This window comes from Otolemur garnettii, unplaced genomic scaffold, assembly GCF_000181295.1.
Source record: "Otolemur garnettii isolate 467f Iridium unplaced genomic scaffold, OtoGar3 scaffold00046, whole genome shotgun sequence".
In the NCBI taxonomy this organism is placed as follows: Eukaryota; Metazoa; Chordata; class Mammalia; order Primates; family Galagidae; genus Otolemur; species Otolemur garnettii.
In genome coordinates, this window is record NW_003852441.1 from 4,984,694 (window position 1) to 5,010,288 (window position 25,595).

Here is a 25,595-nt window from a genome sequence, read left to right on the forward strand (position 1 = left end):
AGCTCTGGGGACGAGCATCGCGAGCACGAGGTGCATGGACGGCCAGTAACCGGGAGCTCTGGGGACGAGCATCGCGAGCACGAGGTGCATGGACGCCCAACAGCCGGGAGCTCCAAGGACGAGCATCGCGAGCACGAGGTGCATGGACGCCCAATAACCAGGTGAGGCCACAGGAAGGCACCCACTGACACCGCAGGACACGCCGGAGAAACCCAGCAGCTCCTCCCACAGATCACGCGGGGCTGGCGTGTCCTCCCATCTAGCATTATCACCACCTACTGGCATCCTTCAGCGTTCCACCATGTGGACAAGCAAGCCCCTGCCATTTGCAGACAGGACACCTTTTCTTGTTACTGCTGTATTTCTTTGGTTGTGTTCAATGGCAGTCTGCAAGGTAATTTAAGTACATGTGCTGAGATTACCAGCTAAACAGGACTCGAGGGCACATGTATTGCTATTTCCTTTGACAGCGGTTCTCAAGTGTGGCATGCTTGTGACTGTCAGGGGAAGATCTACCTCCAGAAGAGAGAAGGCAGGCACAGATAAAAGTGGGGTGAAGAGTGAGCTTCAGGAGTGAAGACACAGGCTTGGATAAAGGTTACAAGAAGACAAGTGGAGGTTAGCGGCTAAAAGCAAACAGGAAGCTGATCAGAAGTCACAAAGACACACATGTCCAGGAGAAAGCAGGACACTTGAGCCGGGCAGTGCCTCTAGGCTAAAAGGCCTGTGTGTGTGCTGTCCTCCCAGGTCTCCCCCACTTCCCCCCCCCCCCTGCATTTGCAGGTATAGCCTGCCCGGGTCCAGACACCGTCTAGACACACACATGGCACACACGTGGAACAAGTGCAGCAAAGAATACTTCAGAGAAGACATTCTGGAAGAAAGTTTTAGCTATTTCTATAATTACTTATGCCTAGAAGAAAAGGCCACTAAGATGCCAGGTTTTGAAAACAACAGTTACAGAGGTCCATTTACTCCTGTGCTCACATGACAGTCCATTCAGCTTCACCTGCACACGTTCCATGGCGTGAAGAAAGGCAGCATTTTTAGAGCAAACAACAAAGCTCCCTTCAGGACACTCAAACAGCACCCTCCTTGGAGGAAGCTTTCTCATGCTTCCCAGATATCACACCGAAAGCTGCAAACCATCATGGACATGCCAGAGTTGAAGAAAAAGAATCATCTGGTTTTGCACAACTCAACAGCAACCTTTCACACATTGCATGGTGTGTCACTGATGAGCCGAGATGGGAAGAAAAATCCTTAACACCCACGCAGTTTCTCAATTACACCAGGATAATTCTACCAAGGGGGAAGAAACAAAGGTTGATGGTATCAATAGGAGAATCTAGAATCTGAGGGAAAGAGACAGCAGGATTTTCTCTCTGAATGAAAACAGAGAGTTTTCATTCTATAAGAATGAAACTAGGTAAATTGTTTCAATCCACAGAACAAATAAGTCAAAATAATTCTTGACTGTATGTCAAGGCCTTGAACCTTACACCAAACGTAGACTAGTCACAAACAATTGCAGTAGTTAAAAGAAAATGTACAATAACTTTCTTGATGGGTAACTGTGGATGACTCTAGACTCTAGACTTTACCAATGGATAAAGAACAAAAATAAAGAACTCCATCTGCCCCTCTGCATCCATGAGTTACACATCCATGGATTCAACAACTTCAGATAGAAAACATTTGAAAACAAACAAAAAGCATCTATCCTGAACATGAACAGATCTTTTTTTCTTACTATTATTTCCTAAAGAATGCCGAATAATAACTATCTACATAACATTTACATTGCGCTAGATATGATAAGTAATCTAGAGGTGATTTAAAGAGGATGTGTGTGGTTTAGATGCAAATACTATGACAACTTACATAAGGGACTGTGGATTTTGGCATCGGAGGGAGATCCTGGGAGTGATCACCCCTGGGTATAGCAGGAAGACTGTACTTCAGATATCTCTACATCAACATTCTGTATCATGCTTAATGAACAAATTTTTAAAAGTCAGTCACCATCACCACGGGCAAGAAAGCACCATAATCACTGAACTGTCAAAAATTAAAACACTCCAAAAATAAAATTCAATTTGTTTAAAATTAAAAAGAGTCATATGAAAGCAAAACCGTTAGTCAGAGGAGGAAGTGCCTTGTCATTCTTTTTATTCATTCCATAGCTTGACTGGGAGATAAACAACCCAAAAAACACATTAAATTTTTCACTAATCGGTTTACTGATAAACTGACCCATTTATCAATTTATCAAAATTTACCAATTTTACTAATTTTTGCAAAAATTGGTTTGCAAAAAATTGACAAAAGGAAAAGGATAATGTTTTAGCAAGATGTAACAATGACAAAATTTACAAAATGGAAATTCTGCTTAATTTCACAATGTACAATGGTAAATAGTAATATACATATGTGTATATATATAAAAATAAATGAGAGTATTGTTATCACTGTAAGGGAGGAATCTGAATTTTCTAACATGTTTCTAAGAAATACCAAAAGCTAACAAAGACTATATTCATACTTACTTCATCAAAGCAATTAATTTAAAAGAGAAAGGCAGAGAGGATTGATAAATTGTACAAGTAAAATTGACCAAAGCAATATTCTCGTACAACACTGCCACAACTGTAATTAAACTTTTCATTGATTTCCTAGGATTCATTACTCGGAATCATTTCACAACACCAGGATCTCATTAAAAGTGAATGTAATATATTCTTTCATTAATAACATTTGAAATTATATTTTATTTGGTAATCTCATGTTCTGTCCCTTCACAAATAAACATAAAATCAATGCTGCCAACAAAGCATGACCCAGCCAATACAGGCCTTGTGGCACTGCACTGTGGGCCCAGAGAGGGAGAGGAACATCCCCACACCCGTGGAGCTGGACCCATCCCTGCTCCTGGTCAGTGGCCAGCCAAAGAACTCCAAGCTCCCCGGTGAAAACAGATTCCACGGTAGCCTTCACTAAAGGCAGTCCTGACAACGTGACAACGAGGCCCAGTCTTAGCACAACTGCAGCTGGATCCATCAGTCCCAACCACAAGCCTGACCTAGGACTGACCAGGGCTCCCTTCTTCCAGGTCCCATCATTAACTGGATTCAACAGTCTCTTATCTGTCTCCCCTCCTCAGGGAGAAGTTCCTATTATGTTTCCTCTAATATTTAAAAAATTGTATTTGCAGACAATCCCAATTAGACATGCTCTTGGCTATGGTTGAAACATTTATCTTTTCTGAAAGTCACATTGAAACTTAACCTCCAAAATAGCAATACTGAAAGACGGGGCTTTGAAGAGGTGATGGAGTCCTGAGGGCCCTCATGAGTAGCCTAATCCATTCATGAATTAATGAACTAATGGGCTGAGGGATTAATGGGTTATCGTGGGAGTGGGACTGGTGGCTTCACAGGGAAAGGAAGAGAGAATGGAGCTAGCACATCACGTGACACCTCAGAACTCTGCACAGAGTCCCCACCAGCAAGAAAGCCCCCCCATGTGGCCCCTCTACCTTGGACTTCCTTACATTCATAAAGAAATAAATTTCTTTCTTTATAAATTACCCAGTTTCAGGTATCCTGTTATAAGTAACAGAAAATGGACTCAGACACCTTTTAATGGCTTGGAAGAAGGCAAACATCCCTGCTAAAAATCACTTATGAGGGCAACGGGGCAACCCAACAGGTAGCTTCTAGGAGGTTTGCTCAGCTTCCTAAGCCAGCACCCAAAAAGAAAACAGGTACCTCGGTCCTAGAGCTGCAAAGAAATGAACTCTGCCAACAACCAGTGAGCCTGGGAGAGAACCTGAGACCTGTGGAAATGGTGGAGCAGTAACTGTGCTGCTAAGCTGCGATCATTTATTTGTGTAATAGACAACTAATATGTACCGGAAGTAGCATTTAAGAAAGACAAGTTTACTGTCAGCAAAGCAGAGGACCGCCTGGAGTGGAGAGACAGTTACTCAGGGAGTCACGTGGAGGCCACTGCTGGGGCCAGGTGGAGAATGACGAGGGTGTGGGCAGGCAGCAACAGTGTGAACAGTTTGCTAAGTATTTTGAATGCAGTGACACAGGGCTTCATTACTGAATAAACATAAGCAGTTAAAGCAAGGGAGCTAAACATAAGTCGGTAACTCAAAGAATAATCAAATCCAAAAAAATCAAAGAGAATTTAGGATCAACTAGTGTAATCTCTCTCCTAAGGTGAAGAAGACCTTCACCAACATTTCAGCACATTCCGTCTCTGAATCCGGTGACAGGAAGTTACTTCTCCCTGGACAACTCTTCAGCTATAGAAGTGCTCTGGCTGTTTGACAATTCTCTCTCCACTCAAGCTAAAATCAACTTCCTTGAAATTCCTACCTAAGGTATCATTTCTGTCTTCTGGATCAAACACTGAATTAAATCTGTCTTTCTCAGTACAAGCCATCAATCATGCCAGTCCCACTGTTCCACAGGCTGCTTCTCCAAGCTGAGTGTTCCTAGTCACCCACCACCCGACTTCCAGACAATTTCCCGTGTCTTTGCACCTGCTGGAGACACTTCATTTTTTCACCATATCAAAAGCACCTAGCACAGGAGGCAAATAATAAGAACTAAGTGGTGCCTTGCTAATTATTAAAATGAGGCTCTTAGAATTCTAGATGAAATATTTTTTGGCCCCTGAACTTGGATTTTACATTTCAAAATTGTAACTTATAGAAACAACAAAATACTCCACTCTAAGCTCCATATGCTTCTGTATTATAACCTAAGTTACCACTCTGTCTCCTCCAGACAGCAATTCCTTACTAAATGTAGACTAACAATGGTAATGATAGCCAGGCATGGTGGCTCACTCCTGTAATCCTAACACTCTGGAAGGCTGAGGAGGGTGGATTGCTTGAGTTCACAAGTTTGAGGCCAGTCTGAGCCAGAGTTAGACCTTATCTCTAAAAATAGCCAGGAATTGTGGGCACCTGTAATCCCAGGTACTGGGGAGGCTAAGGCAAGATAATCACTTGAGCTTAGGAGTTTGAAGTTGCTGAGCTGTGACACCACGGCACTCGACCGAGGGCGACAAAATCAGACTCTGTCTCAAAAAAAAAAAAAAAAAAAAAAGAGGGTAAAGATAAAAACAAAACTTACATTTATAAGCACTTTAGACCGTCAAACTGCTTTTACATTTATTTAAATCTTGAAAACACTGCACTTCAAAGTAGGGTGTCGATAGTTCAGAGTCATGGTAAGAAACTATGAGAACATTCACTTACATTTTATTTTTTAAATTATTTCTTTTAAAATTTGCATTTTGTGTTTTAAAGTGAATATATCAGTGTAAGAGTACATGAATTTTATTTATAAATAACTATGCATTTATATTATATATGTATACAAATAGCATATTATAAATATATGTAACTTAACTTTTTTAAATGACTAGTGCATGACTAATAAACTTTGGAGAACCTTGCTCTAAAAAAGAAAAAAAAGTAAAGCAAACAATGGTAAGTATTAATGTCTGATTTCCATATGGAGAACCATATGCAAATTGGTGGTGAAATTAATCCAGGATCTAATCAAGAGTTACATGGTTTACACACAATATTTGGCTCTCAGCTTTACAGGATATTCTTTTTTTTTTTTTTTTTTTTGAGACAGAGCCTCAAGCTGTCGCCCTGGGTAGAGTGCCATGGCATCACAGTTCACAGCAACCTCCAACTTCTAGGTTCAAGCAATTCTCCTGCCTCCACCTCCCAAGTAGCTGGGACCACATGTGCCTGCCACAACGCCTGGCTATTTTTTGGTTGTAGCCGTCGTTGTTAGGTGGGCTTGGGCTGAATTCGAATACGCTAGCTCAGGTGTCTGTAGCTAGCGCCTCAGCCACTTGAGCCACAGGTGCTGAACCTATAGGGTATTCTTTAATAAACACTCTAAAGACTCATTTTCAGAAGGAGAAATTTCCACTAAATGAAGGGAGGATACACAGACACACCATCACCTGGCAGATCAGAGTCACAAAGTCCCCAGGACCAGCGTTCACATTGCATCCCTGACTCTGGATCCAGGATCATGCCTCTTACTCTGAAGGCTTTAAGGAAAACTACAAAGAGTCACAGAGGAGGGGGTGCGTAGCAGCAGCCCTGGGCACACACAGCTTCAGGAGGGGTGGGTAGCAGCAGCCCTGGGCACGCACAGCTACAGAAGAGGTGGATAAAACCAGCCCTGGGCATACAGCTCTAGAGGAGGGGGGGGTAGCAGCAGCCCTGGGCACACACCTCTAGAGGAGGGGGGGGAACAACAACCCCGGGCAAAAAACCTCTACAGGAAGGGGGTAGCAGCAGCCCTGGGCACACATCGCTACAGGAGGGGGGGTAGCAGCAGCCCTGGGCACACACCTCTACAGGAGGCAGGTAGCAGCAGCCCTGGGCACACACCTCTACAGCTGCAACAGAGAGGCCTTATTTGTCACCCAAGGACAGAGGCTTTTGCAGGACTTGTCATACAAATTCAGCTGTCCCCTAGTTCTAACCTCATGGCATACTTTCCAGAGCAGCAATGAACCACTTGAAAGGTTCTGCCTTTTCCAATATGCAAGAGGTTTTCTTGGAGAAGCAGCTTTATCAAGAATTTTTTTTTTTTAAGGCTCATTATACCTTAGGAACTACTGGTCTCTGAGCCTAAGCATAACAAATGTACTGTACTTCATTTCCTTTGTGAATTCATCGATTAAAAATAACTGTATGGATTATATTCAAAAGCAGGTCACCTACATCCGGCTTGCTTATCATCTCTGTCTCTTAATGCCTACGTTTTAGCCCTGGCCCCAAAAGAACGAAGAGAAAAACAAAACTCCAATTCTGAGATATGATTTGACAGAAAGATCAAAACCACTGGCTAAATGAGATTCTAAGATTCTCTACAGATTTTGAATTACCCTTGCAGTCTAACGATACCCCATTAGGTGTGAGTGCAGATACTGTGTGATACTCTAAACCAAATCCCACAAGCCTGACACACACTCTTTAAAGTACTTTAATGCACTGACCAAATACAGAAGTTAATGAACTTGTATGTGGTTCTGTTTACCTGTGTATCCAAACAATAGAATAAGTCTTTGCTACTACATTTCAAAGTTCAAAATTACATAACCTAATTCAGAGGTGGGAGTTAATGCTTTTCTAATTTTCAAATGAGAGTGTATTTTTTACTAAATAGTTGCACTTCTTATTTCTATCTCTATCTTCATTTCTATTAACACCGTAAACTTCAAATGCTTGCACTTCTAATTTAAGATTTTTTAGGCTTCATTCCCAGCTTGACAGCTTTCTGTGAAACTCTAATACAGTCATCTGTATTATTTAGCTACATCTGATTATTTTGCACAATTCAAGTAACAGGTGCATAAAACACACATATCAAAGAAGGTAGTAATTCTTATGCTTATTCTGAAGTTCACAAAAAAAGTCAATTGATGAGAGACATGGTATTTTTTTCCTAGGTCACATTAAAGGATATCAATCAGGGGTAACTGATTATAAACCATAACCGCCTTTAGTTCAAAGATAAGATGTCTTAAAGACATGCTTAATAACACAGCTGTAAAACTAAGAACTTATTAGGGCTTCCTGTTTTATTCTTTCTTTTTGTCATAAATTTAACCACCAAAGTTGGTCTGAAAGTCCTAGGGCCAAATTAAATCTCACATCATCAGATTTACCGAGCAACACTGTTACCAAAATGAAGCCTTTAAATATGATCACTACGTCAATTCACCAGAAAGCATCTGGACTGCATTTATAATTCACATTCAGAAAAAGGAAAATGAAGCGTCTCTCAGGGTTGATAAATATATAAATAAAAGTTGTTTATATTAAGATAATTATGTAACACTGACATCCTAAGTTATTTTTTCAATTCCAGTTTTTCCTTGAGCCAAAGAGCATTTCTACTTTATCATTCTGCTTTTAGTATTTTCTTTCCAATAAAGAAATATTTCTTTTCACTATGTATTTCAATAATCAACACTTTACAACATTTTTAACAATTAAAACACTTTTCCATAAAACTGATGGCTATAGACTAAAACTGATGCATAAAACTGAAACTTTTAAGTACAAACAAGTCTTTACAAAAATGAGTTTGGCAAAAAGGAATTGGTGGTTGAGCAGTTTAGTGAAGCTTTGTCTCAGTTTTATATCAAAAGTGTGTGATTGTCCATAAACTGGATATTTTACAAGATATACATTTAAAATAATACGGAATGAAGATTAAGTTTTCATTTCTGGTATTATTTTGATTTTGACAATATTAAGTAGTTAGCTACATCTGATGATTTTGCACAACTCAAGTAACAGGTGAGTAAAATGGACCTCCTCAGTTGTTCTTTACATCTGGTGACTTAAATGCACATACATATTCATGTGTCATTATTTTCTTTTTCACTGAGAATTTCCATTTACTCTTAGTAATTAAATAGATATGCTACAATGTTGGTTATGTCATTATTCTAGCAACTTTCTTCTGGCTAGGAATACGTTTTAGAAGATCGACAACTAGAAGAACTCCCTTATTGATGGTACTGTCCCTTTAAGTGAAATTGAAAATCAATAGTCATTGGCCAACTCTAATCAGAAACTCATTGAGAACATTTATGTTCACTACTTATTTCTCTGCTGGAAACTGAATCATTCAGAACAGAGCAAAGCAATTTCTTTGAGGATTCTTCTGAGCTTCAAAGGGATACAGTATTCACAAACGTGATAAAGTTTAAGAGAAGGAACACAGTGGGGCCACCTCCAATTCTCCACAGATATGCTGAGTACAAAATAAGAGAGCAGACTACAAACTTCAGGACACAGGACTGCAGGTGAAAGAGACAGTGAAAAGCTGCCTAAGTCTGTACGGAAGCTCACTACCTTAGGCTCTTTAGTCATCACTAAGCATTAAACTACTATAGCACAGAAAAATGACCAATTATTTATAATTAAAAGGCTAATCTGTTCAAAATTCTGCACATTATAACAACAAAGTGTTAGACTTTTTTCCCCATCCAGCTACAATATCTTGTGCAAGCACTGAACTAGGCAGTGAAAATGCAACAAATGCCCCTTTGGGGGATTCCACCCTGATGAAGAGTTAAGAGTCAACAGGCATTAATTACAGTACAATGTGACAGTCATTCAGCAGGTGACACTATGAGGACCAGAAGGGCCTCTTAATCTACCAGGGTTCCCCAGAATAATGTCCAAGTTAAAGAATCAAGGATGAAAAGAAATCAGCCTGGCAAATCGGTGGCGTTCAAGTCTGAGGCAGAAGAGCCAACACAAAAGCCACAGGTTGAGAAGTGCTCCAGATCAAGTCACTCCCCACTACAGATAATGTATCTTAAGGAGGAAACAGGGACAAAAATGCATCTCTGTGTCCTTTTTCAGAACTCACTGACAGGACAGTATTCCGCTTTTCATTCTTAACCTCCAAATTCATTATTCCCCTTTCTTACAATATTCCATATTTTTTTAAATAGCCATTAATAAAGTTAAAACTTTATAGTAAACACAGTTTAGGAATGTTTTCCAAAAATACATTGAGTAAAACCTTTTGTTTTTAGTACTTAAGGAGACAGTTTTGTAACACTATTTTAAAATTCACTTCTATAATATTTCCTTCCTTACTCTTAACAAATGAGATGCTGCCACGCTTTGCTCTGAACTGGGAAACCAAGCCCTTCGTAACACCCCACCGTGATTAGTAAGCAACAGGGCAAGTCTGACCACAGGTTGAGATGGAATCGTATGGTTCCTCTAAACCAAATGAGACAGCATCCTCTGCACACAGTAGCAGGAGATCTACTTGGACCTGCAGAATCTAAGAAGACACTAGGTATTAGGTCAAAGGTACCATCCACAGATGGAGTACAGAGAACGGGCAGAAGGGAGAAAAGGCAGTGACGGGTAAGAATTCAGTTAAAATGGGTTAGCAGGAAGTTAGACTTCCTACTAGATGGGAACTAAACCTTTATTTCTGTGAATAATGCAAAGCAAGGTAGGCTGCTGAGAGGAAAGAAGAATTAGGAAAGAAGGTGTTGAGTGGGTTCTCAAAGGCTGCTCTGGGGGCCATTTGTACCAGGGTCAGATTACTAGGCTCCAACCCAGCAGCAGAGTGAAAGAAATTTATGGAAGTGATGTGATGCCTGGACGTTTGCATTATATAGTAACAACCTCCCACCAAGTATCTCAGAAGGCATATAAAGTTTGAGAACTGATAGAGATAGCTCAGTTCTGGAGGTTGATGGTGGAACTGTGGGTGAAGATGGCCAAGTGCTTAGTGACTGTGAAGTGCAACAGAGAAGGGAGAGACAGATCAGTGTCAGGCGCTCTTCAAAGTGTCCACCCAGGCCTTGCCAGCTGGCTTGTTTCATTATTTACCTGAAGTTCCACCATTGACCTAAACTTTTCCTAACAATGTCTACTTGGGTCAGCTGGCTATCCTCTGTTGGGTAGTCCAGTAGTGACTATAACCCAACACAAACCAGGAGTCTCAAACTCTGCATTTGATTATCAGGATAACAGGGAAAAGCTGCTGACCGATCAGTACACATCCACAACCACTACTAGAAGAGTAAATGTTGAGTTGGCAAACCAGTCTTCAAATACACTACATAGGAAGCACATACACGTGGTAGGCAGTCACTGCAGATTAAAGCGGAATGTTTCCTTTTTCTACAGGAAGAACTGGGTAGGGAGGAGGCAGGCAAGCAGCTTCACGGTCTCTCCCAGGAAGAGATGTAGTGAGTAACGAGACAGCCCGTGGGGGCTATGAAAACACAGAGAAGCTGGCTACTGACAGAGCTGTCTAGGATGGATTTCTGATATTTTGAGTTTTAAAATGACAGATATAAGAACTGTGCCATTCTTTACAACCTCCTCCTGCAGCTGGAGGTGGCCATCTCACACCATCCTGGCCAATGGGATATAGGGAAAAGTTCTTATCAAGAGCTTGCCTTCCCAAATAAAGAGGCAAAGTCTTATAAAAAGATCTCTGCCTTTCCACATTTTCTCCTCTTTCTTTCTGCTAGGAATATACCATGATGAGGAGGGTATATGAGTCACTCTGTGGTCCTGAGGACAAAAGCCACAGGCTAATGATGACAGAGAAAAGGGAAATACCAGGTGTGCAGGCCATATCCTCAAGCTCTAGCTCCAGACTCCTAACTTCAGAATCTTTGATACATAAGCAGCCTTTTAATTGTTTAAATCACTGTTTTTTTAAGTTTTCACTTACATGCAGCTACAGCAACTCTCAACTCATAGTTTTTCTCTTTCCTTTAAAGGTGTCAACATTTTTTGAGCAATTATTGTCCTTATGAAATGTATCTTTACTGTCCTTCCAGAATTTACTACAGCATCTTCTACTTAAAAGCAGTTCAATTCAAATCAAATTGAATTTACGACAAATAGCAATGAAATCATTAGAAAACAGAGCAGCCTAGCTAAATCTATTTTTTTGGCTAAACAGAACATTGGCTAAAGCATCTACACAGCACAGCCCCACAAAAACCAACTGAAATGATGGCAAAAACCTGCATCAGCAATAAATTGGGAAAAGACAGGATACTGAAAACCTCAAGCAATATTTGTTAAATATAGTACAGATGAGACCCAATTGAAGACGGTTACTAAGAGCTAACTCGTTATTTTATTATTTAGATAGCAAATAATAAATGCCCTGGCAAGGGGCATGACGGCCAGCGGCCAGGGCAGAGCGTGGGAGAGAGGGCCGCTCCACCAGAGTCCCTTTCCGCTCTCCGGAGGGGAGTGTGCAGAGGCAGCGGCATCGCTGCTGGAAGTGGGAAGGGCCAGAGTGGTCACCCCATGGCAGAAGACCAAGCGGGAACTTTTCTGGGCACCTTGGTCTACTGTGCCATGCACCCGCTCACGGACTGGCCATGTGCAGAGAACACAGACAGATGAGACTGCAAACCAGATTTGGGAAGTAGAGAACTCCCACTAAGGTTTCAGAAATGTGGTTTAAAAAAAAAAAAAAACCTTTTTGGAGAAAAAATTCCTTGCTGGCTGCTTCCTCCTCTTCTCCTCCCAGCCCAGGACTGCTGTGCAGTGGGGTGGGCTGAGGTGGGGGGGGTGTGCCCCACGCCTCCCGCTGACATGTGGGAGAAGCCCCAGAGCACCAGCGAGACTGCTGGGTGAGGAAGGAGGGTCCGACGTGCGTCCATCCAGACAGTACACAGTGAGCATCTACTGGAGCCAGGCCAGACCGTGGGTGCAGCGGGCGCAGGGTCCACAGAGCAAACGTCCGGATCCCCCCGGAACGTCTGTTCCCTGAGGGTAGGACTACTGTCTAGAATACTGGAAAGATGTGTCTTCATTCAGGAGTGGATTAAAAAAAGGTGAAATGGGTCCAGGTGAGACTCAGAACAAAGATTCTATAATATAAAAGGGAAAAGGGAGCATGAAAAAGAGGTGGAATTTATTTCTGAAAAAGATGCATCACAGAACCACTAGACTGTAAGCTCCTCCCACAGAGTGAGACCCGCCAGGGCAGGGACCTCGTCAGCCACACGCGCCTCATTCAGTCCCAGGACTTGAAAGAGTCTCTCCAGAACATAACAGGTGCTGAGGATTGATTATCAGTTGAGTGAGTAGAAAAATTTGAATACTTTAGCACAAAAACAAACCTCGCAAAACAGATAAAGCAGGTCAAGAAAAGCAGTATACAGAACTGTCACAGGAGAAGGTTCAAAGTCATGAGACGTAATACATAGCACACAGCGCACAGACCAGGAGGGGCCGCGCGGGCAGCGTCTCAGCAGACCCTGCAGCACCGAGCAGAACATTAGAATGAGGAAGGTACGCAGAGGGTAAAAGAAGCCAATACCAGAGAACGAATTCATGTAAATACCAAAAAGAAGGTTATTTGAATGTATTACTTAAACACTCAAGAAATATCAACTGTAAATATATTTTTAAAATACCTCCAAATTCATTTTTTAGTAAATACATTGATCTATTTAAAGAAAACTACAAAACTTAAAAAAGACATAAAGAAAGATCTGGATAAATGAAAACGATGTAATATGGTAAAAACCTCAATTCATCCTCAAATATACTGAAATTCCAATTAAGATATTAACAGAAAGGGGGGACAGTTATTCCAGGAATAGAGCTTCACAAATTCTCAGAACTTTCAAACACTGGAGACTTTTTAATAACCGGGTATATCTCCAACTATTACTGTTGACTAAGATACATTTCCTACAAATAATAAATTTTAAAATAAAATCACAAAACAATGTACATAAATATTATATTTACAAAATCTTCATGTGAAAAAGCCTAAGAATGACACAAAGACCAGAAACACACAAAGAAGAAGTTAAATAGATTTGTTTATGTAAAATTAATTTCTGCACATCAAAAACTTATAAGTGAGGGAGGGTGACTGTCGGGTTCTGACCTGATGTGTACAATGTGAGGATGTTCACCACGCCCCCTGGGTGAAGGGCTCCACTACAACTTGAACTTTACCTTAGAAGTGAAAACAACTGAACCTAAACATTTGTACCCTCATATTAATTTGCAATTTAAAAAATAATAGATGAAAATAAGAAGCCAACAACATATAATGCATAGACTTTACAACAGATACATACAATGGGATCAAATCTTTAATATCTTTAAGAACACTTACAAACAACAAATAAAGAAAATACAGAAGAGAGGTCTAGAAGGCAAATGGGCCATTAACAAAAGAAATACAAATCACCAGTCAACACAAGAGAACTATAGAACCTCATCAGTAGTTTTAAATACAAAATTAAAAACTTAAATGCCATTTTCACATACAAAACTGGTAGAGCAATTTAGAAAAATACATTATTTTCTAGCATTATCGTTATCTAGCATTCACTGTGAAGTATGGTGAGTTGGCCAGCATAAACTGGTAAAACCTTTTTCGAGAGAAATCGGTCAGTGATGATCAAAAGCTTTAAAAGTATGCATACCGCATGACCCATCAAATCCGCTTATATATATATATGCTATTCTAGGAAAATCACAACATTATAGATATCGCTACAAAAATATTCTACTTACAGCATAATTTAAAATAATGACAAAATGAAAATCACTTAAATAGAAGTAAATAAAGTACAGTGTAACTATGCAATGGCATGCTAGATAGTTATTAAAACTAAAAGCATACTTCTACAGAAATAACTTTCATAAATAAAGTATACTGACAATAATTTTTAATAGCAAAGAAAATAAGAGAAATATCCAATAATAAATCAACAGTCTGATAAATTCTATGTCATCACACTATGACATACTATTGACCTTTTTTAAAAAGGTAGATTTAATTGTACTAATAAGGAAGTATGTCTATGATATACTATTTGGGGAAGAAAGCAAATAACTGAACACTGAATGTGTAATTTGACCCCATTTTTATAAAATGAGCACAATATGGTGGCACCTGTGGCTCCAGGAGTAGGGCACCGGGCCCATATACTGGGGGTGGTGGGTTCAAGCCCAGTCCCGGCCAAAACTGCAATATATAAATAAATAAATAAAATAAAATAAGCACAACAGAAACTATTCACTAATACAATAACAACTAAGCTTTCTCAAACATTTACTAGGTACAGCAGTAAATTAGTATATCATTTACTTGTATTATTGCTTATACTCTTCACAAGAATACTTTTGGATAGGATTATACTCATTTTATAGATGAAGAAACTGAGGCTTAGAGACTTCAAAAACGTGCCTATGGTTGCAAAACCAGGAACCATAGACCAGAGATTCCAACCCAGCCTGTCTCGCTCCCCAGGCAGACGGGAGTACCTAACATTACATACAACACCGAGGGCACACAGCTGAAAGCCACAAACTGTCTACAGGAAAACCTGGTTACTGCACGCCAGAAGGGAACTTGCACATCACTATGTGTTTTGTTTTAAGTAAACACTACTTCTAAAAAGTCACCGAAAACAGGGTAAATATACTGACAAAAAAAGATATAAACAGAATATTAATTTTAAAAATTATAGAAGGCACGTATATTATGATCTTGTATTTGTTGAAAAAGTGAAAGTATACATGAATAAAATCTACAGAAAAAAAAAGAAGATAATACACCACAGTCTTCAAACTGGTTTTACTCTGAGATGGTAAAATTATAGGGAAATTTCAATCTTCTCTCTCTTTTGCTTATCTGTATTTTCTATTTTGTTCTAAAAATAATACTTGATTATTTTAACAATTACTTTAATATTAATTAAAATAATATAATTAAAAATACTACTATAACTGTTAGCAAGTACATCATTTAGGTGATTAATTCAAAATATAAAGTAAAATTCAAGAAGTCGCTATAATTCCGCTCAATTATCATTTTTCTGAGAACATGAAAAACTCCTTGGTATAAATATTTAACAACTGAAGATTACAAGTTGACTTTTAAAAACCATACAAGCAATCTAAAAGGAATTTGTATCTTCCACTGCTACTCTTTCTTTCTAATAAAAAGCAGCATTCTGGGCTCTAGGGGTAAAAATTCCATATGTTCATTGATAGATTGTACTTAATATCAGTTCTATCAACAGCATAATGTATTGGTTTTAGTGAACAATCTATTCTAGTGTTCTGTTCTCAAAAAAATGTGTTGTAGCTGTTCAGTACATGTATTATTCAGGAAAAAAGTTCTGCTTTTATTGACCTATATTAAGTACAACCTCAGATGAGTCACCAAACTCTTATGATCCTAATCCAAATAAAATTTCTTCACCCCAGTGTGGCCCATGCAAGAAACTCCAAAGACATATTGTAAATAGCTCAGCTGGCAAGGGAAACTCAAGAGAGACATATTATTCCTTCTTTATAAACTCAGTCTTACTTCCCTTCATTTAAAAAAAAAAATCTTTAAATGTTATTAGTACTAGCAACCATTTAGCCCATATCCTGGCATAAACATCAAGGCATCAGTGCTGCTACTCTACTATTCTACAAATGAAACATCAGTATGGTCACTCTGTGGCCCTTCACATATTCTATAGCTAATTATCCCTGGTATATTACAGCTATAAACAAAAGGAGGCAAAGAAAGAAAGACTAATTCTATAAAAATGACCTGCTGACTCTCAGATATTTCTGCCTCAGCTCTCATTAGCTATAAATGAATTGCCCAAGATGTTAAGAGTCCAAAAGAAATCAATTGATAGATACCAGGTGTTTTCTTAAAGAAATGATCCTGCTGACTCCAAGACATGTGTGAATTCAAGTAATAAACTAAATAGAGAGGTAAAAGGTCAGATAAAAGGGTAGAGGTCACCAAAAGGGTGCAGCTTCTTTAAATGGAATAAGCAGAAGGAAATGACTTTAATCCAATTAGTTCATCCAGAAACCTGGGGCATGGAATATATAATATGATATGAGGGGAAATTTACTGCCCTGGGACTTTTCCATCTGTGTGTAGGTGAGGCTGTTGCTTTCTTGTTCCTTGGTGCACCCTGCCTCCGCATACCTCTCTTGTGTGGTCCAGACTCTGCCCAGCTGCTTTTCCTGCTGCCAGGGGTAGCAGCTGGCTGCCCTGGCTCTCACCAGGTAAGTTCTCTTCACATCCTGCCAGACCATTTGGTCTGGGACCAGTACTCGGTGCCTCTGTAACACCTACTTCACTTTCTCCAAGTATGGCCTAGGACCACCTGCATCAGAATCATCTGGTGTACTTGTCAAACATGCAGATCTCTGGGTCCTGTCCCAGCTCTAGGGAAGCCGAATCACTGGGAATAGGGGCCAGAAACTACATTTTAACAAGCACACCGCAAGTGCTTCTCACCACACTGACATTTGGCAACCAGAGAGCCTGCGTGCACCACACAACATAGCATGTACTACTGAATGGTTAATTTAATCACTGCTTAAGATCTCAGACACCGTGATTTAAATATCAAGTCCTGCATCTGGAAGGCCAATTCAGATAAACAACCATATAAGCTACATAAAAGGAAAACAGTACAACAATAGGTAGCATGAAGAAAGAAGCCCCCCCCAAAAAAAAGTTAATGTTAAACCAGTTATCACACTCTCCTCTGTTCCTAATGATAGAAGCATTATGAGAATAAACTTTGAGAAATTAAGTGAATTTTTAAAGCAGCTCATTTAAGACTCTATGAAGAGGAAACAGATAATAATTTCCTGAATTAGCAACCAGTCAACAATGACTTTCTAAATGCCAAATAAAATAATTCTTGCTAGCCAGGCTTTTTAGTAGATTTCTAGCACTTGACAGAGCTGATCACTTCCTTTGTGAACTAATTAATTCTACTCTTTTGGTTTCTGTGACACAGTCTTTTTCTTCCTCTGACCATTTCTTTCCCTGTAGTTTGCATTACATACCTTACCCAATCCTTAAAAGGGGATATACCTCAAAGTCCTGTCCTGGGCCCTCTGCTCTAGTCACTACACTCTGACCTCGGTAACCCTTACTACCCTGGCCTCCCTGTGCCAATTCCACGCTGAACACCCCCTCCCGACAAGTGTTCTGAGCTCTTGTCCTTCACAGCCATCCACCTAGTGGACCTCTCCACCCAGGTATGCCAGGGATAACTCGAATTTCATCTGTCCAAAATCAAACTCATCATCTTTTCCTTATGCCTGTTTCTTCCTTCCATATTCACATTTCTAAGTCCCAACATCATCATTCATCCAGTTTTCCTTGCCAGAAGCCTGGAAGTTTTTCTAGGCAGAGGCAGCAAACTCAAATACCTGGGGCATAGAATATATACAACCAGGTATCAAATTTATTTTTTAAGAAACTTCTATAGGCTGGGTGCGATGGCTCACACCTGTAATCCTAGCACTTTGGAATGCCAACGAGGAAAAACTGCTTGAGCCTAGGAATTCAAGACCAGCCTGAGCAAGAGCAAGACCCTGTCTCTACAAAAATAGAAAAGTTGGCCAGCTCTGATGGCACACACCTGTAGTCTCAGCTACTTGGGAGGCTGAAGCAAGAGGATCACTTGAGCTCAGGAGGGTGAGGTTGTGGGGAGTTATGATGATGCCACTGCACTCTCGCCCAGATGACAGAGCAAGACCTTGTCTCAAAAAAAAAAAAAGAAAAGAAACCTGTGTAGCTCTTAACATGCACCAGGCACTTTTGTCATTTGCAAATGTTAACTCATTTAATACTCAGAACAACCTTAGGAAGTAGGTATTATTATCACCCCTCCTTTACAAATGGGTAAACTGGGGTATTACAGAGAGACTACAGAACTTGCTCAAGGTCACTCAGCTAGCAAGAGCCAGGGCGCAAATGGAGAGTCTGGCTCCACAGTTCAGCACACGATGCTCTCTCTCAGTGAGCTGGGCAGGGGAAGAACAGGGGCTGGAGAGCTGGAGAATACCTGTTCACGTGAGGTATTCAAATTCTTTGCCACGCCATGCACTCAACTTTTATTTCCTGCCTCCGTAGCACCCGCTACACCTATGGGAGGTCTGTTCATGCTGTCTCCTTAATGTTTCCCATGCTCTCTCCCCTTCTCTCTTTCCCTACCACAACCTCAGTTCACACCCAAGTTGTTTCTCAAATGGTTACCAACATTATTTGCCAGCCAGCACTCTTTCGTCTCTCAGTCTGTACTCTCTGAAAGCAGGCTGGCAAACTATAAAGGGTCAAATAGTAAATATTCCAGGCTTCTTAGGCCATAAGGTTTCTGTCACAATTACTCAACCGTCACTGCGGCATGGTATCTGCACAGAAAGTGTGCTGCACGGCTGGGCCCCATAAAATTTTATTTACAAAAACAGGTGATCCTTACTCAGTAGTACTACCACAGCAGTTTTCCTAATCAATCCTATTCCTTCTACTGAAATATATTCCAGATGGTCTCAAAACCTTAGAGAATATACAAAAATATAAAAGTTTCAGAAGAAAACATGAGTGAATTTTTTTTATAACCAGAGGGTGGTGAAACCTTTCTAAGCATGAAAAAAACAAGTAAATATGAATACGTAAAAGTCAAAAATCTCAGTGAGACAAAGTACAACTTAACAACAAAATACGACAAGGTAAAAAGAAAGTGTGAAAGAAATATTTGTAATGAATATAATGGGTGAAATGCGCATTTTCTTTACTTAATGAGGAACTGTACATAAAGGCAATAGGAAGTGACCCAAGCAAGTAATAAAAGGCAAAATACAAATCATCAAAATAGAGAAAAGGATGCTAAATCCACCAAAACTGAAACAATAAAGTTTACTCACACAAGATTTTCTTACTGGGAACGACTGCTCAGGCCGGAGACTAACCAGAGGGAATCGGATTCCCACGCGCAACTGGAGGAAGTGTAAACTACACTGAGGAGCAAACTGGGTGATCTATCAGAAAGTCCAATGTTTAAAGCCAGCTACTACAGTGCAACACTTACCCTGCAAACAGACTCCTGTAAGTATACAAAGAGTTATGTGGATAAAAGTTAGTCACAAAATTTAGTTTAATAGCAAGAACTAGAAACACTTAGTGTTTACCTGGATGGGAGAGTTAAAAGAGACAGATGCGTACAGTGGAACAGCATACTGTGAGGTAAAACTGTCAGTGAGAGACACTCGGTTATGAGAAAATGGCAACCTGCAGAACCCGTGTGTGTGTGTGTGTGTGTGTGTGTGTGAGATCACAGCTTCATCTGCATGTGTGTTATGTAGAGAGGGTACCATTTCATACAGGAATTCTGTCTAGCATGGAAGGAAAGGGTACTCTCTCAATTTAAAAATGTATGCTTCTGTATTATTTGAATTTTTTTTTTACAATATGCCTATACCAGTTTAATAGTAATTTAAAAACTCTTAAAAGAAATGAATAAGATGAAACATAAAGTGATCATATTCCTCCAAGAACATTCCAGGACTTTCCAGTGAGGTGGTATATGGCTGATATGACAACATGACTCCTGGCAGTGCCTTTTCTACATGACACTCAAGTGTTGCTCAGTCACACTGCCATTCTCTAAACATGCCAGGATTTCTCAGACTTCTCTGCTTTTGCAAAGACTTCTCCCTCTGCTTATAATTCCACTCCTTGACTTCCCTGACTAGTAAATACTCACTCACCTCAACTCTCCTCCACAGGCAGAAACAACCTCACAGCAAATACACCATATATTAAATAGACAATCAAGTGTTTAATGTAATTACTGGGAAGCTTTCAGTGGCCCCTGTGTGTTAGGCATGGTGTTGGATGCTATAAATGCATTATGTTATTTAATTCTTAAATGATTTATTATTTATACATTTTAGATGTGAAAATGGTCTCAACAAGGTTAAGGAACTGCCTAGAGTGCCAGTGACTAGTAAATGTTATAGGCATCATGTTAAGGGAGACTGGGGGCCAAGCACAGGCTTAATGGAGGGGACTGTCTGGACACTTACATGGAGGCAGACCAGTCTCCTATGGAGGCAGAGGGACAAGTACGGTGGGGTGGAAGGACTAACCTAAATGGCAGGGTAGGGAACAGGGAAAGGAAAGAGTTTGATTATTCCAGACCATACAAACGACAGTGTTCCCTTGACAACAGGCAGAGCTGCAGCCGGTGGCAACAGGGAGAAACTGCAGACTCTTGTGTAGGTTAGAAAAATCCAAAGCAATGTTTGGGGAAAATTAGTCTGGCAGTCCTGGACTGCAGTGTGGGGGTGTCAGGGGTAGAAGAAAGGTAGAGAGAATAGTTAGAAAAACTAGGAAAATGAGGGTCTTTAGTTTTGAAAACTAGAAAACAAGGGTCTCTGCAGAAAACAAAGGTCTCTGTTTTCTGGACCTGAATTAGGGTAGCACCTTCAGAAATGGGGATGAGAATGTAAATTTCATGCACTATAAAATATTCCCTTGGTAATAAATGTTAGGTGTTAAACATAAGCAAAGGATGCTGGTGTTACTGACAGAAATGGGACAAGAGAGGAGAAAACTAATCTGCAGAGAAGACGGGTGAGATGATGGTGCACATGAAGAAAGCAGCTCCTCCTGCTGACAGGGGCCACGTCTGAGGCTACAGACCGAGAGGCCTCAACTTGGGGATGACATCGTTATGAACGTAACCCATCTATCGTCATTCTCGACACGTCAACAGCATGACACCCAGACCACTTAAGTAGATGACAAGAGAACGCCTTTAGAAACATGACCATTCCTTGCTTAGCCCACATACAGAACGAGACACTATGAGCTACACAGTGTCTCATATAAGATTCTTCAGCTTTTTTACCAAACCCCCTATGTCTACACATCACCACCCACAAGAGGATTTTCTTTAAGTGAGGCTGGCCACTGAACCAAGTGATCCGGGTTACATCATTTTATCTAGCATTTCAAGCTCAACTCTTCAAAAGCAATCAAGCAAAAGTTCTCTTTCCCTAATACTCTCAAATGTCTCACCCTGTCTCATCCGTTCATTTGACTCAATAACATTATTTACCACATTCTGTCCTCCAAGACTATCTGGTTTAACCTTATCATTCATTCATTATGTTCTGTCTCTTTATTTTCATTCAAGAAGAAAAAAAGAGATCAAATCTTCAGTTTGCAGAATGATTCATAACATATCCTCTGAACAGGGTTAACTCAGACTGAGCTATGTCAAAGTTTAGCTATACGATGGGATAATAATAATAATGCTTTGTCTGACTTATGAGGTGGCTGTGACAACCAAATGACAGAATTATGGCAATAAATTTGGTATAAAGTGCTAGAATTAGGAAAAAAGAAAAATCTGGTTCCAAATCTCCTTTCAGAAAAGCACTGAAAAGAGGTGCTTTTCCAGGTGTTCCAGTCCCCACACACCTGGAACAACCCCAGAGACTATACAAGAAGCAAAACACATTAGTGAGCTGGGAGTCTCAGTGGTCACCATGGAGGCGCGCCAAGCCCAGCAGTCCAATTCCTCCCAATTTAGAACAGAAGTCGACAGACTCATTATCTCATTGAATGTTGAAAGCACAGTAGAAGAAAAAACACTGAAGACAAAGAAATAAGCAGGATAAACACTCTACTTTAACTGCAAATGAAAGAAGAACTATTTTTAGTGGAATACTCACAATGCAATATTACTTGCAATCCTGTATAAATAGGATTCAGAAAATTTTACTTCAAATCCCAATTAAATTGAAGAGGAATAATACTAAGAGATGAATTGCAGTTTCAAATTATTTCTTTCAGGATGGTAAATCAAATTAGCTTTTTGTTTAATTAAAAATAAAGTTTCAAGTATGTCTCTAACTCTATCAGAAGAATGAAGTACCTGTGAGCTTGATTTTGGACAGTCGAGCCAGAATTCCTGGAAGATCATCCACACACAGCTTCATCTCTTTCCACTGCTTGTCATCTTTTGTCTCTTTTCCCACATTTGCTGAGCCTTCAATGATTGAGGCTGACTCTAGTTCCATTAGTTCCCTTTCATGTGGCTTTCTGGACAAAGATACACTGGGGGATGAAAGAGGTCTCATCTCACGTATTTCAGGCTTAGCTCGACCTGAAGATGTCTTTTCAAGGAAAGGAGATGCCAGTGGTTCTGGCTTTGGTTTAACTTGCTGGTTGAGGCTTCTGTTCAGTTGTGTGACATACTAAACAAACAAAATAAACACATGTTACTAAAAACAGAAGGCCCAAACTACTCTCAAATGGCTATTTAGTAACATTTTGCATCAGTTCAACTTTTATGATACTTGAAAGCGTTTCCTACAACTTCAAGGTTAATTAATTCAGCATGTATTTATACTTTTTGTTACGTGAAAATCACTATACGAAGAGATACAGAGAAAAAAACTAATGCCTCAGTGACGATTTTCAAATTCTGTGGCTTATAAAAGCCAGGAATATAAATTCCTTAAGAGAAAAATTAATTTATTTTTTATTATTCTCCTCCAGAATTTCCTCTGGAGGCTTAACATTCCAAATTCAATGAAAAAGTTTTCTACAATCAAGAGCCCAGGTCAACCTGTTGCCTTTCCACGTTTGTAGCAAACAGTGCAGAGAGGGGCCCAGTAGTAGGAGATGATAATCCAGGACTTACTGATGTTGCAGCTGTGTGGTATGACGAAAGACTGTGGGGTTTGGAGTCAGACAGTCTTTACTAGTTAATAGAAAAAATCAGTAACTATCACTAACACCTGTGTGGTACTGTTTAGTTTTCTACACTATAATATATATCTCAATCTTCTCAAAAGGTGTTAAAAACAAGGCAAGCTGGGCACAGAGGCTCACGTCTGTAATCCTAACGCTTTGGGAGGCCAAGGCGGGAAGATTACTTCAGGCCATGAGCTTGAGACCAGCCTGGATAACAGCAAGACCCTATTTAAAAAAAAAAAGAAAAACTTAAAAGTTAGCCGGGTGTGGTAGTGTATGCCTATAGTTTCAGCTATTCTGAAGACTGAGGCAGGAAGACCATTTGAGCCAAGAAGTTGAGGCTGCAGTGAGCTCTGATGATGCCACTTTATTCTAGCCCAGTAGCCCAGGCAACAAAACGAGAGCCTGTCTTTAAAAAAAACAAAAAAAAAAAACCCCAAAAAACCAAGCTTCATACCAAAAGTCAATAGCCAGTCCTAAGCAGCCCGGGATATACAGCCACCTAAGCTCAAGACTCAAAATTACAACACTAGCCTTAAGTAAGAATTAAAAACTCGTGTGTGAATTAACAGTTCTGTTTATATATAAAAAGGTATTATACACATTTGAATTCCTCTTCTAAATATCCATTATTCTCAGGCCAGGCACGGTGGCTCATGCCTATAATCCCAGCACTCTGGGAGGCCAAAGTGGGCAGATTGCCTGAACTCAAATGTTCAAGACCACCCTGAGCCAGAGCGAGACCCCATCTCTAAAAATAGCTGATAGTTGTGGCAGACACCTCTAGTCCCAGCTACTTGGGCGCCTAAGGCAAGAGGATCACTTGAGCCCAAGAGTTTGAGGTTGCTGTGAGCTGTGATGCCATAGCATTCTACCCAAGGCGACAAAGTGAGACTTTGTCTCAAAAATAAATAAATATCCATTATTCTTGATGACTAACTTAAAAAGCCTAAACATTTCTATGACTTAAACATTTAAATCTCTTATCAACATACCAAGTTTTACTACAGTTTTATGTTAACTTTATATTTATTTTAAGTTTCAGTGGGCAAATTAAGTTAAAAAAAAAAGATGAGACAATGTCAAATAGGATTTTAGATCATGACTCTGCTATTCTTTCATCCTGGAATATGATTTTGCCGTTTTATACTTGAGAAAATGACAAATACTCTCACTGGTAAGAGAAGTTACCAGGCAGCTCAAAATATCAAAGAGTCAAATTGAAAGGCCTACAGAGGACCAAGATGTCTGTTGTGAAATGCCTAGCAAATTGCAAAAACTCTTGATTTATTTGAGTTATTCAGAAGTGTTAAGTGTTAAGACAACTTTTAAATGTACTGCTGATTTATGAAAATAAGAGGGTCACATTGTTAAAACAATTATTTCTGTATTACTGAAGTATTCACAAAACTTCAAAGCATTTAAAAAGTAGTATAACAGTATGGTCAACAGTTCAGCTTTTCTGGTTTTAGCCTACTTGAAATGTGCCAGAAGTTTTCAATCTTTCTCCAAACTTAATCAATAAGTTCAAGATCATACTTTTAGCCTCAAATGTCAGAATTATTCTGGTTTCAGTTAAGAATAATCAAAACAAGAGATTAAAGTTTTGGATAAACTTAAGAGGACACTAAGTAAAAGTCTTTTTTAAACAATACTTCTTAAAACTTTTCTTATAACAGGAATTTCTAAAATTCTCTCATACAGAGAAAAGTAAAAGCATAAAGTAACAAGAGTATGAACAGTCGTGTAAACATACCATGCGTTTGAGGAAATTAAAGTGTTGAAATGTAATCCACCGCTTATTGGCATTCCTGAAAAGATGCATGAACTTGTGAGGGGATTCCTGGATGGTTCTTCTTTCAAAATACCAGACACATCCTCCTGCCCAGCCTATAATAGAGTGGAGAAGAAGAAATGTTAAAAATGATTAAGGCTTCCCACCAAAGGATGACTATACATACCCAGAAGCAAAGCCAACTACCAAGTTGAGTGCAACATTACGAGATGGGTCACAGCTCTGAGATTATCTATTCCAGATTTGTGAATAAATGCAATTTATCAACCCTATTCATTGTTTAACTCAGTGTAATCCTTTAGAAGGGCTAAGGAAAATCTTCATTTTAGGACCATTACGCTTTATTATCTTAAATGCTGAAATGACTGCATCACAAATCTTTTTAAGAAAAAATACAAAACAACCAGTCCAGTCACTTCAAAAAAGTAGAAAATGAAAAGCACAATTTTTCCAATAAATTATATATATATATATTTATATATAACATATATAAAAACATATAAAGTGTATTACTTAAAACATAAAATGTATACATAAATTTATTAATATATAAATTAATTTTATACATTTATTTATATATAAATTTTATGTTTTAAGTAATAAATTATACATATAAAATGTTATATTATATATATATATAGACAAAGACAACAACAAAAAAATTGTGG

At 39.4% G+C, this 25,595-nt stretch overlaps 1 protein-coding gene across 1 annotated transcript in view; it reads right to left on the reverse strand.

Annotated features, from left to right (window-relative positions):
* The window catches only part of LOC100949455 (protoheme IX farnesyltransferase, mitochondrial), a 145,769-nt gene that overhangs the window by 115,942 nt on the left and 4,232 nt on the right, over positions 1-25,595 (reverse strand). Inside the window, exons 2-3 of the mRNA XM_003791252.3 lie at positions 24,889-25,022; positions 22,309-22,630 (exon numbers count right to left, since the gene is read on the reverse strand). Coding sequence (XP_003791300.1) covers positions 22,309-22,630; positions 24,889-25,022 — 456 coding nt within the window. The remainder of the gene's footprint in view (positions 1-22,308; positions 22,631-24,888; positions 25,023-25,595) is intronic.